Raw genomic sequence first — 13,931 nt, forward strand, 5'->3', positions numbered from 1 at the left:
AGTGTGATTTAAATCATTTCAGTAAGAATGTGAATAGGTCAAGCTGATCCTGGACCAGCACCCAAGGGACACTTTTCCTTCAGCTCTTTACACCATTTCACTCTCACATTGGAAAGTCGCTGTGGTTTGAAACTGTGAGAGGTTGGGAGTGCAGCGATAAACACCTCAAATGGAACAGCAGAACCGGCATCCATCAAAACCATAACAATTCTTCAGTAAGATCATTTTGGGGGATAATGCGTATTATGGGAAATATTACTGTAGGTAAATATCACTTAATTGATTATTACTGTAACACTTCAGGAACAGATAATACCTTGATATTTCATATCAACATCTTTTGCAATACAGTGATCAATGATAATGGATATGGTATTGTGCAGGAACAGTATTTGAACTAACGCAACAAAACAGCAAAACGTATCATCAACTTATCCTTCTATTAAACCATTACCTTAGTAAGTGCACACATACACACAGGTCACGATATATACCCAGAGTAAATATATACAGTATATATCATTTTGTCATTTGTAATTTAGATTACGTTTTCACTCTGCATCAATTTCAAGTCAAGGTCATTTGATGTTTAATACAATTCCTTCACTTGGATGCTTTGTCGAAACCATGATACTGTATCATGTAATGTCTAATCTCAACAGATCAGGGGTTTCCCCAAAACATGAATATCATATTAAGCACTAAAGATCATCTTAAGTCCATTCATAAGCAATAGAAAAATTATGATTTTATGCCATTTTGCCAATATGATCTTTATGTTTTTGGGAAACTCACCGCTGATCTCTAGTAATTAGTATCAGTCGGCGCTGATATCACAACAACTCTGTCAGACTGATTCTCTGGGTCTAACTCCTCAACAGATGATTCCTAAAGATCTCTACATAAATGATACAGTATCCATAAACCCATCAAATAGGCCTGCAGGATCTTTTCCATTACTGACTGTCATCTACAATGGTCTGTACTGCTACAGCCAGACTATGAAGGCCTTCGCCAGAGCAATCCCAGGATTCAGTAGTCTCCGTTTGTCAGTCCACCGTGACGGACACTCAGGTCACCGACACACCGTGCCGTGACTGAGACTGACAGACATGCACGTTAACCAGGTGATTGACAGGAAGCAGGGAAGCATACAAACACACAAACAGAGGGGGAGTTGTGTATTGTTTCCTTTCCTTACCATCTCTGCACTCACTTCCCTCTGAATGAAAAGAAACAATTGGTACATAGACATTAGTACTGCGGACATCGAAGGGTTAAACAACAACCAAATATACTGTCCCTGTGTACGGAGTCTGTGACTGGAGAAAAAAAGTTGTGGATATATGAATATATGAAATACTAGATCATAAAAACAAGACATACAAAAATACATAGGCTTTACCCATGATGACACTGGCATACATGCTGGTTTATACAAATACACACAAACACAGATTGCATTGATACATTTGTGCAGTCACTGCACTACAATCCTTTTTGTTACAGTACCCTTCCTTGTCTCAGGGTGCCTCACCTCTAATAAAAGAAAGTAAAAGGTTTTATGGTTAAGTATGAGGAGAATGCTAATATATACAGTATCAGTCAAAAGTTTGGACACACCTACTCATTCAAGGGCTTTTTTAAACTTTTACTATTTTCTAAATTGCAGAATAATAGCAAAGACATAAAAACTATGAAATAGCATATATAGAATAATGTAGTAACCAAAAAAACTGGTATATTATATTTCAGATTCTTCAAAGTATCCACCCTTTGCCTTGATGACAGCTTTGCACACTCTTGGCATTCTCTCAACCAGCTTCATGATTTTTTTTTACCTGGAATGCATTTAAATTAACAGGTGTGTCTTGTTAAAAGTTAATTTGTGGAATTTATTTCCTTCCTAATGTGTTTGATCAGTTGTGTTGTGACAAGGTAGAGGTGGTATACAGAAGATAGCCCTATTTGGTAAAGTACCAACTCCATATTATGTCAAGAACAGCTCAAATAAGCAAAGAGAAATTACGGTCCATCATTACTTTAAGACATGAAGGTAAGTCAATGAAGAACACGTCAAGAACAATCGCAAAAACCATCAAGCGCTATGATAAAATTGGCTCTCATGAGGACTTCCACAGGAAAGGAAGACCCAGAGTTAGCTCTGCTGCAGAGGACAGGTTCATTAGAGTTAAATGCACTTCAGATTACAGCCCAAATAAATGCTTCACAGAATTCAAGTAACAGACACATCTCAACATCAACTGTTCAGGGGAGACTGCGTGAATCAGGCCTTCATGGTCAAATTGTTGCAAAGAAACCGGAAATCTGCCCTTTGGTCTGATGAGTCCAAATTTTTGGTTCCAACCGCCATGTCTTTGTGAGACGCAGAGTAGGTGAACGGATGATCTCCGCATGTGTGGTTCCCACCATGAAGTATGGAGGAGGTGGTGTGATGGTGTGGGAGTGCTTTAATGGTGACACCGTCTGTGATTTATTTAGAATTCAAGGCACACTTAACCAGCATGGCTACCACAGCATTCTGCAGCGACATGCCATCGCGGCTACTTTGAAGAATCTAAAATCTATTTTGATTTGCTTAACACTTTTTTGGTTACTCCATGATTCCATATGTGTTATTTCATAGTTTTGATGTCTTCACTATTATTCTACAATGTAGAAAATATCTGGTTTGAGTAGGTGTGTCTAAACGTTCACTGGTACTATACAGTATATGCAGAAGCACACACTGAAATACCCACACACACCCACCCACCCAAAAGACACTTCTTCAAATATGTATACAAGATACAAACAAACAAGTAAAGGCTAATATACAGTGCATTCGGAACCTATTCAGACCACTTCACTTTTTTCATATTTTTTTTAACCTGAAAGCGTTATTGTGAAATGGATTAAATATATTTTTTTAATGGAAACAGGATGCACCTGAGCTCAATACCGAGTCTCATACAAAGGGTCTTAATACTTATGTAAATAAGGAATATGTTTTTTATTTTAAAGAAATTTGCAACAATTTCTAAAAACCCGTTTTGCTTTGTCATTATGGGGTATTGTGTGTAGATTTTTATTTAATACATTTTAGAACAAGACTGTTACGTAACAAAACGTTGAAAAAGTCAAGGTGTCTGAATACTTTCCGAATACAATTAGCTACGTAAAATGGCGATCCTCCTGCGTACTTGCATCAAGTTTCTAATTGTGGGGCTGCACACGTCTGCATATTTTAGCTTCGCAACTATAGAGGATTGGTATTTTGCCAAGCTTATTGTAGTTGCATACAGCGTAGTGTGTAAATTAAGGCTTAACACATTGACTGAAAAGCTCTTACCCTCTGTTGTGGCTGGGACTGTGTTAATGTTGCAGGCTGGGCCTGTGTTAATGTTGCAGGCTGGACCTGTGTTAATGTTGCAGGCTGGGCCTGTGTTAATGATGCAGGCTGGGCCTGTGTTAATATTATAGGATGGGCCTGTGTTAATGTTGCAGGCTGGGCCTGTGTTAATGTTGCAGGCTGGGCCTGTGTTAATGTTGCAGGCTGGGCCTGTGTTAATGTTGCAGGCTGGGCCTGTGTTAATGTTGCAGGCTGGGCCTGTGTTAATGTTGCAGGCTGGACCTGTGTTAATGTTGCAGGCTGGGCCTCTGATACTACAATATTTTAGCAGATGATTGAACTAACACAGTATGTTATGCTAGTATGTTGCACCTTGTATGTACACAGACAAACACACACGCACGAACGCACACACTCTCCCACACACATTATGCACAAGTGACATGTTAGACCAGAAAATATCTTAGCCTCAGTAGCAGGCTGGGCCTCTGTTAATAAAAGATCATGAGGATTTAGGGGATACATTTAACTAACATGAGTTGTTAAGCATGAGGCACACATTTTAAAAAGACAAACACACCACACACACACACACACACTGTACAAGTGACATGTTAGGCCATCTATAACAGAAAATGATAACATATTAGGCAGGGTTGAAATAACTTAGTAATGCTAGCATGATGCGCCAGACACTCATACATACAATCACACAGGTACACTTCCACATTAATAGTAGGCACACACACACACACACTAACATGACTAGTAATGCTAGCATGGTGCACATTGCACACCCACTCTGTACAAGTAACACATCCAGACAGAAAAGCTTATCCTTTGGAGCAGGCTAGGCCTCTGTTAATTAAAATGATATAATTTTAATGTTAGCATGATGCAACTTGTACACACAAACAGGGCTGGCTCCAGGCATAAGCGTCAAAAGCGGTCACTTACGGCCCCCAAACCCCCCCTAAAAACTCTGTTGGGGTCTCAACCCCCATTGATTTTGTTAGCCAACCAAATCTCACTCAGGGCCCCCAACAGGCTGAAGCCGGTCCTGCACACAAGCACACACATCACATACACATTTTACAAGTGACACAATAGGCCAGAAAAGCTCTTGCTATCTGTAACACCATCTGCTAATGACAATGATAAGATATTAGGCAGGGCATTAAGTGAGAATGAGTAGAATTAGAAAAACTGTTTTGTCCATTTGTAAAGCTAGCATGATGCACCTTATCCACACATACAGGTACACTTCCACATAACAGTATACGCACACATACAAGTAACACATTCAGCTAGAGAAGCACTTACCCTCTGCAGCAGGCTGGTTTTGGGGATGAACTGAATAAGTAGTATTGCACCTTGTAAGCATTCACACACACACACACACACACACACACACACACACACACACACACACACACACACACACACACACACACACACACACACACACACACACACACACACACACACACACACACACACACACACACATTCCGTACAAGTGACATGTTAGGCCAGAAAAGCTCTTACCCTCTATAGCAGACCGGTCTTCTGCCAAGAAAGTGAAGGGCTTTTAGAAGAGGAACTTGAGTAATTACTTAGTAAATATGGCATGATTTACACACACACACCTGTTCATACAGAATGCTATCTTCATACACTGCATACACTCACGTAAGAATCACATTCAGCCAGAAAAGCTCTTAACCATTATAAATAAGATGGTTTAAGGAACCAGACTTAAATGTTGAGTAGAGCTGCCTTACATGATGTAATATGAACTCACCCATACACATCCACAAACACATAGTGTACACAGACTCAACTAACACATTTAGCCAGAAAAGCTCTTACCCTCCGTAACAGGTTCGACCACTGTCAATACAATGACAGAATTTCAGTGATATGAACTAGACTGTACCAAATTATCTGAGTTTGTACCAAAGCTAGCATCAATGCAGTATGCATACAGATGTAGGTTCTTAATTCGACCACTTTTTTGTTGATCAGAATTTTCCTGCACAGCAGGAAATGCAAACTTGTCGTGCACTCAAGGTTTAAAAAGGCTTCCAAAGTTTGTAATTTCCACTTTAAAACGTCAGACTTGATTTGCCTTAACGTAAAGTGTATCCCTACAAAAATATCCATGAATTATAATCAACATAATAATTCACATTTCCAGTTACTGCAGGATTATTTTCCTGCTGTAGCAATCTGGCTCAAATTAAGATCCTACATGTACATATACACTCTCACATAAAGTACTCGTATACCCACAAGCAAATGCCTCCACCATCTCTCTGATGAACCGTAGATAACACACTGACTTCAACTTAATGCTGTGTGTGTTATACATTGAAGGACCATATTAAGCCAGAACAGCTCCTACCCTCTACAGCAGGTTTGCCTTCTGTCAGTAAAGATAAACAGGGCTATCAGGGAGGACGACTGGACTTCATTGTTGAATAGAGCTGACATGATGCACGGTGTACACATACAGCACTCTCACAATATATGCAAACTTACCGTGTACACACACAACAACCCATGTGCTCGTGCTGCATACACTTATTTAAGTAATTCATTCAGCCACAAAAATGTTTCCCCTCTGCAGCAGGCTGGGCCTCTGTTAATACACACAAATGGATTTCAGTAGGAGGTACTGGACTTAAGTCTGTATTGGAGCTAGCATTATGTACAGACAGTCACACGCACATACACACGCTGACACACACACACAAGCCCACACAAGCCCACACACACAGACGCCCACACATACACACGCTGACACACACACACAAGCCCACACACACAGACGCCCACACATACACACGCTGACACACACACACACGCCCACACACACACACGCCCACACATACACACGCTGACACACACACACAAGCCCACACACACAGACGTACAAAAACAGATACAAACATACAACACGGACAAAAACCTATACCTGCACACATCCACATGCAATACATCCAAAAATGACACAACAGAATAGCTCTAACCCTCTTCAGCAGGCTGGGCCTCTGCCACTAAAACGAGAGGATTTCAGTGTGGAGTAAGTGTGTAATAAAGGTGGTATACTGCAGTAGCAGACTCTCACAAACTCACACACTGAGTACAAGGAAATACACATCCGAAACGTTTCCTGAACAATCCTCCACGTATGTATGTATGTATACACTGTAACAAAAAGATGTTGATTCAACGCACAATTGTTTTTTGTTGTGAGTTTGTTGAGCAAACGCACAATCCTATTGCAGCTGGTTGTTTTACAAATGTACGTTGATCCAACAGATATTTTTTTTACAGAGTACACACACACTAAATAAAAAAATAATAAACACACTCACACAGACCACACCACACACACGCACACCCAGATACATACACGCACCCAGAAACACACACTCCAGTGCTTGCCAAAATAACCCATATAACAAATATCACCTCAACCTTAACATAGCTCTTACCAACTGATTGGTGACCTGTTATCTCAGGTAACAAAGAAAACAGAATAAGAATCAGAAGAATAATGACTAATATATCATTTAAATGAATATAGTCTGCTTTGTCAGGCATAAACCAGTAGGATATTGTGATAGGCGTGAATATAAACGTGTGAAGCCTAAGTTAAGTGTATTGGCGTTCTGTCTGATCAACACTGTCATGGTGCGTGGTGAGAATCATACATGGCCACTCTCTGTCTCATCCCCACAGAAAGCTACTTCTGTGATTGGTCTTAGAGGCCTTACCATGATCCTCCGCTGGCTTCGCTGAGTGAGGGAAAACAGTTAACCAACATTACATTGGAATGATGAGGGGATGGTTATGCCCTACTGACTAACAAACACACACACAAAGGGACACAGGTTAACACACACACACACACACACATGCACTGTTCTCACCCACCCTTATCTGTAAAAATAAAATTAAAAAAAATAAAGGAGAAAAATTTAATCAGACATTGATTTTAGTACAGGCCTAACCATTCATCGAAGTATTTCATGTATAAGTATTTGTCATCCATTTGTTATGAGTGGACTCACCAGCAGGTGCTGCTGCAGCCTTATCTGTCTTGGCCGCTACAATTAAAGACAAACATATACAATAATGAATAACTAAGTGACATATGTTTTCATCAGTAGTATGTAAAGAGGGCAAAGGTTAGATTCCAACCATACCATCTCGAAAACATCATGGACCATTAAACTTACAATATAGTTGATATAATATAAAATAATCACCACTGTGAATTACCAATATTTGACTTCACACTGTGCAAACATGCATACATACAAACATTCACAAATGATTTGAATGCACATGTATTATGTAGAAGTCTAGATATGCATAATCCACGCATGCACACAGCACTGTAGTGTAAATTCAGAATGTTGATACATTAATGCATTCCCATGTACATTGTACATACAATATTATACCGGTACGTAGACACATAAATTCATACGATAAACAAATACATATTCTAATGTAACCACAGAGGAGTTGCACATTCACTCAACCTTGCTTTGTGCAGTTCTTACCAATTTCTTCAGGCTTTGCCTCTGGCAAAGAAAGAGTATTGGAATTGGATTCAATGTAAGTACACTGTATATAGAAAAAAAAGGTTGGCATTCATTGGGATGACTCATGTACTGGAGGCAGCTCTGCCATGTAGTCACTAGCTGGCACAGCCACAAAATCATAAAAGAATGAACCCTAACCTTAACCACACTGCTAACCTTAAGCCTAACCCTAACCTTAAATTTATTTTTTACAATATATAGCTAATTTTGACTTTGTAGCTGGCCCATCTAGTGGATATCACTCAATTATGCCTCTTTGACAAGATTCATCCCAATAAACATCAACATGCTATAGAAAGAGTGGCTACTGTGTGTATATTCTTGATAGAGATGGGACGTTTTAAAGAGAAGATCATGTTTATTTTTTATTTCACCAGGTAGTCTAGTTGAGAACAAGTTCTCATTTACAACTGCGACCTGGCCAAGATAAATCAAAACAGTGCGACAAACAACAACACAGAGTTACACATGGAATAAACAAACAAACATACAGTCAATAATACAATAGAAAAAGTCTATATACAGTGTGTGGAAATGAGGTAGGATAAGGGAGGCAAGGCAATAAATAGGCCATAGTGGCGAAATAATTACAATATAGCAATTAAACACTGATGTGATAAATGTGCAGAAGATGAGTGTGCAAGTAGAGACACTGGCGTAGAAAGGAGCAAAATAAATAAAATAAATAACAGTATGGGGATGCGGTAGTTGGATGGGCTATTTACAGATGGGCTATGTACAGGTGCAGTGATCTGTGAGCTGCTCTGACAGCTGGTGCTTAAAGTTAGTGAGGGAGATATGAGTCTCCAGCTTCAGTGATTTTTGCAGTTCGTTCCAGTCATTGGCAGCAGAGAAATGGAAGGAAAGGCGGCCAAAGGAGGAATTGGCTTTGGGGGTGACCAGGGAAATATACCTGCTGGAGCACGTGCTATGGGTGGGTGCTACTATGGTGACCAGTGAGCTGAGATAAGGCGGGGCTTTACCTAGTAAAGACTTATAGATGACCTGGAGCCAGTGGGTTTGGTGATAAATATGAAGCGAGGGCCAGCCAACGAGAGCATACAGGTCGCAGTGGTGGGTAGTATATGGGGCTTCGGTGACAAAACGGATGGCACTGTGATAGACTGCATCCAATTTGCTGAGTAGAGTGTTGGAGGCTATTAGGGTTTTGATAGTGTTTAAGACCCTATCAAAAGCATCTTAGTCTTGAGGCTGCGTTCTTTGATATTTTTCAGTAACTGACTATCCTACCGATCCTTGACTTTGGCGATGTCATTTACAATGACTGTAGAGATTAAGTCTTAGTTACTGAAAAACAAACTGAACCACACAGTAACGGTAATGATCTCTGGCTCAAACTCTGGCCGGACACATGGATCTGCCATCCAAAGCTATAATTTGTACAGACAGTGTCCTTGTTCAGAGCACCTGTTAAAGTGATAACATAAATAGTCTCAGTGCCTTGGGGTTTGTAGTCAGCTAAATCCATTAAACTACCCAACCACAGAATGTAGAACATGAACCAAGTCTCCCGAACCATCTCCATCTGATCAATCACAACTGACTTTTCAGAACTATTGTCCCTTGAGTATACCGAACTGCGATTCTGAGATTTCAGCCTTGGCCTTGACACTCTGGTTGTGCTGAATGACCCTGGCTCTGTTCTCAGTGTTGGCATACTGATCAACTGACACGTCTATTTTTGAAAAGGTTTGTTTTTCAGGCAGCAATATGTTAGCGTTCTCAGCACATCTAGTTTTATTCCTGGCAACACCCACTGTCTTAGGTCTCAGGGGGTCTTTGACGCACACGGCATTAAAAGCCTTCTTTAGCCCAGGATCTGAACCTTTTTTAGCAGGCCCAGTCCATAGATGGAAGGTAAGTGGGTCAGTGAAGTTCTGATGCTCCATTTGCTGCTCAGTCTACTATTGTTGACTGGGATGGGTGTTATGCACCATTGAGCACATGCCATGAGAAGGTAAGCCCCGATGACAAGGCCTTGTGTACTAAGCTGGCACAAAGCATTTGTTTAACCACCCATCATGACATTGTTAAATGACACAGGATGAGTGGCTGTTGTGAAGCACGGGAGAAATATGGAACATGTAGTGACTATCACTGCATGGTCTCCTCTGTGACAACAGTGTAGAAGTCAGCAATCAAAATGACAAATCCTGTCCCTATACTATAGTATGTTCCAGGACGGTGGTTACCAGTCAAATGCCCTGTTCAGATTCCCATGAAAATGTATGATAGCAGAAATTGATAGATGAGACCATCCCTAGATTCCATTGCTAAATAATATGCCTTAGGATACTATAAAACAGGCCGGAATTTGACAAGTGATTGTCTTTGGTTAGACCAACACGCAACCCCTTCTCTCCTTCAGCCCAGTTTGGCCAAGGCTTCTCTCTGGTTACGACCTGTCAGCACTCTCTCTATCACAGGCCAGCTCAGTGTCTGTCTATCTGCCATACTCATACCAAAAGTTCTAAGTACAGTGTTAAGTCAGAGAGAGAGAGAGAGAGAGAGACAGATAGAATGACAGACAGAAAAGATGAGAGCGAGAGAAAGAGAGAAAAGAGAGCCGAGAAATGAGAGAAAGTGAGAAGGAGCGAGAGGGAGAGGTAAATGAGAAAGGCCATCAGGGGTCAGATATGGTGAGAAGTGTTCAGTTGAGGGCTTGAGGGTCAGCTCCATCAGATTTAGTCATGGGAGAGATGGATACCATGGTGTATATTTAACAAATATCCTGTGAGATAGTTGATGAACCAGTGTTTGATTTCCTAAATTTCTCTACCCAAGCTGCCCCATCACTGTCAAGCCTTCCTCTAAATATATACTGAACAAAAATATAAATGCAACATGTAAAGTGTTGGTCCCATGTTTCATGAGTTGGAATAAAATTTTCCATACGCACAAAAAGGTTATATATCTCAAATTATGTGCACAAATCAGTTTATACATCCCTGTTAGTGAGCATTTCTCCTTTGCCAAGACGGCACATCAAGAAGCTGATTAAACGGCATGTTCATTACACAGGTGCACCTTGTGCTGGGAACAAGAAAAAGCCCATCTAAAATGTGCAGTTTTGTCACACAACACAATGCCACAGCTCTCATTATGAGGGAGCGTGCAATTGGCATGCTGACTGCAGGAATGTCCACCAGAGCTGTTGCCAGATAATTTAATGTTAATTTCTCTACCATAAGCCGCATCCAACGTTGTTTTAGAGAATTTGGCAGTACGTCCAACCAGCCTCAAAACCACAGACGTGTATGGCGTCGTCTGAGTGAGCAGTTTGCTGATGTCAATGTGAACAGAGTGCCCCATGGTGGTGGTGGGGTTATGGTATGGGCAGGCGTAAGCTATGGACAATGAATACAATTGCGTTTTATGGCAATTTGAATGCACATAGATATCATGACGAGATCCTGAGGCCCATTGTCATGTCATTCAAGTGATGGAAAAAGTACCCAATTGTCATACTTGAGTAAAAGTAAAGACACCTTAATAGAAAACGTAAAAGTGAAAGTCACCCAGTAAAATACTACTTGAGTAAAAGTCTGAAAGTATTTGGTGTTAAATATACTTAACTGTCAAAAGTAAATGTAAATGCTAAAATATAAGTAAAAGTACAAATCATTTCAAATTCTGTATATTAAGCAAACCAGATCATGCCATTTTCTTGTTTCTTATTTTATTTACGGATAGCCAGGGGTCAGAGGCAGTAAGGATGACCAGGGATATTCTCTTGATAATTGTGTGGATTGGAACCTTTTCCTGTCCTGCTAAGCATTCAAAATGTAACGAGTACTTTTGGGTGTCAGGGAAAATTTATGGAGTAAAAAGTACGTTATTTCCTTTAGGAATGTAGTGAAGTAAAAGTAAAAGTTGTCAAAAATATAAATAGTAAAGTAGGGTACAGATAGTTGTAGTTGAAAGTATTTTTACACCACTGTGTCATTCATCCGCTGCCATCACTTCATGTTTCAGGATGATAATACACAGCCCCATGTCGCAAGGATCTGTACACAATTCCTGAAAGCTGAAAATGTCCCAGTCCTTCCATGGCCTGCATACTCACCAGACATGTCACCCATTGAGCACGTTTGGGATTCTCTGGATCGATGTGTACGACAGCGTGTTCCAGTTCCTGCCATATCCAGCAACTACACACAGCCATTGAAGATGATTGCGACAACATTCCACAATCAACAGCCTGGTCAACTGCATGCGAAGGAGATGTGTTGCACCGCATGAGGCAAATGGTGGTCACACCAGTGACTGGTTTTCTGATCCATGCCCCTACCTTTTCTTTAAGGTATCTGTGACCAAAATGCATATCTGTATTCCCAGTCATGTGAAATCCATAGATTAGGGCCTAATGAATTTATTTCAGTTGACTGATTTCCTTATATGAACTTCAACTCAGTAACATCTTTGAAATTGTTGCCTGTTGTGTTAATATTTTTATTCAGTATATACACACACACACACATACATACATATATATATATACACACACACACACACATACATACATATATATATATATATATATATATATATATATATGACGGAGGATATAGCTCTCTCCCCCTCGACTTCTCTCTCGCTCTCTCTCTCTTTTGAAGGGTAACCTCTGTGGAATGTTCTTAATCTCTCTTGACATTTCCCCCTCTTCCTCTCTGTGTGCTTCTCCTCCCTCAGATACAGTAGTAGTATGCCATAGACAGTCTACTGCCATGTGTTGCCTCATTTTATACATCACTCTCAAAGGCTTAATCTTTGAAGTGTTCGCTAATTTCATCACTGACCCAGCTCACATTAGCAAGAGTTGTCTTAAAGAGTTGAATCTGTGATATCTTGAAAAGAACATATGTTTGTTTTATACTACCATTAGAGTTATATATTTTAGCCTTGCGGTAATGCATCTACAGTATGCTTGGTGAGGATTCCTTTTCCTAAGCCAATGTTAGAAAGCTTCTGAAATACCTGCCTATAGGCTCTTTAATGTAGGGGCCGACGCTGGAGTAGAGAAGCAGGTACGGGGAGTTGAACATTTAATGAGGAACAGACATGGAACAAGACAGGAACAGCGTCAGCACACGGGTAACACAATGACATACGAACATTAATCCTGAACCAGGAAACAGAGCTTGAGACAGACAGATATAAGGGAGGTAATGACACAGGTGATTGAGTCAAGGTGAGACCAATAATTGCTGATGCGCATGACAGGGGAAGGCAGGTGTGCGTGATGCTGGGGAGCCTGGTGCCTTCGAGCACCAGGGAGGGGGAGAGGGAGCAGGCATGACACGTCTACAACCGTGAGTTAAAGGCAACATGTTGTGTTAATGGTGCTTGGTGACCCTCACAACACCACAGAGATATCTATAACCTATAGACGTGTGACATACGTCTGACATTGTTATTTTCTCCAATCAATGTACACACAATACCCCATAAAGGCAAAGCAAAAACAGGTTTTAGAAATGTTTGCAAATGTATATAAAAAAATATTACATTTACATAACAATTCAGACCCTTTACTCAGTATTTTTTTGAAGTACCTTTGGCAGCGATTACAGTCTCAAGTCTTCTTCGGTATGACGCTACAAGCTTGGCACACCTGTATTTGGAGAGTTTCTCCCATTCTTCTCTGCAGATCCTCTCAAGCTCTGTCAGGTTGGATGGGGAGCATCACTACACAGCTATTTTCAGGTCTCTCCAGAAATTTTCGATCAGGTTCAAGTCCAGGCTCTGGCTGGGCCACTCAAGGACACTCAGAGACTTGTCCCGAAGCCACTCCTGCGTTGTCTTGGCTGCTTAGGGTCGTTGTCCTGTTGGAAGGTAAACCTTCGCCCCAGTTTGAGCGCTCTGGAGCAGGTTTTCATCGAGGATCTCTCTATACTTTGCTCCGTTCCTCTTTCCCTCGATCCGGACTAGTCTCC

The 13,931-nt window shown here is 40.7% G+C and overlaps 1 protein-coding gene across 2 annotated transcripts in view; it reads right to left on the minus strand.

Moving 5' to 3' along the window:
* LOC135555348 (myosin-binding protein C, fast-type-like) overlaps positions 1-13,931 on the minus strand; it is a 50,010-nt gene that overhangs the window by 22,525 nt on the left and 13,554 nt on the right. The window contains exons 3-4 of one of the 2 annotated variants that reach the window (XM_064987696.1): positions 7,933-7,953; positions 7,435-7,470 (exon numbers count right to left, since the gene is read on the minus strand). The exons of the other annotated variant lie outside the window; for it this stretch is intronic. Of the exons in view, the coding sequence (XP_064843768.1) occupies positions 7,435-7,470; positions 7,933-7,953 (57 nt within the window). The remainder of the gene's footprint in view (positions 1-7,434; positions 7,471-7,932; positions 7,954-13,931) is intronic. 2 annotated transcript variants of the gene reach the window in all.

Source organism: Oncorhynchus masou, chromosome 15 (assembly GCF_036934945.1).
Source record: "Oncorhynchus masou masou isolate Uvic2021 chromosome 15, UVic_Omas_1.1, whole genome shotgun sequence".
Taxonomy (NCBI): Eukaryota; Metazoa; Chordata; class Actinopteri; order Salmoniformes; family Salmonidae; genus Oncorhynchus; species Oncorhynchus masou.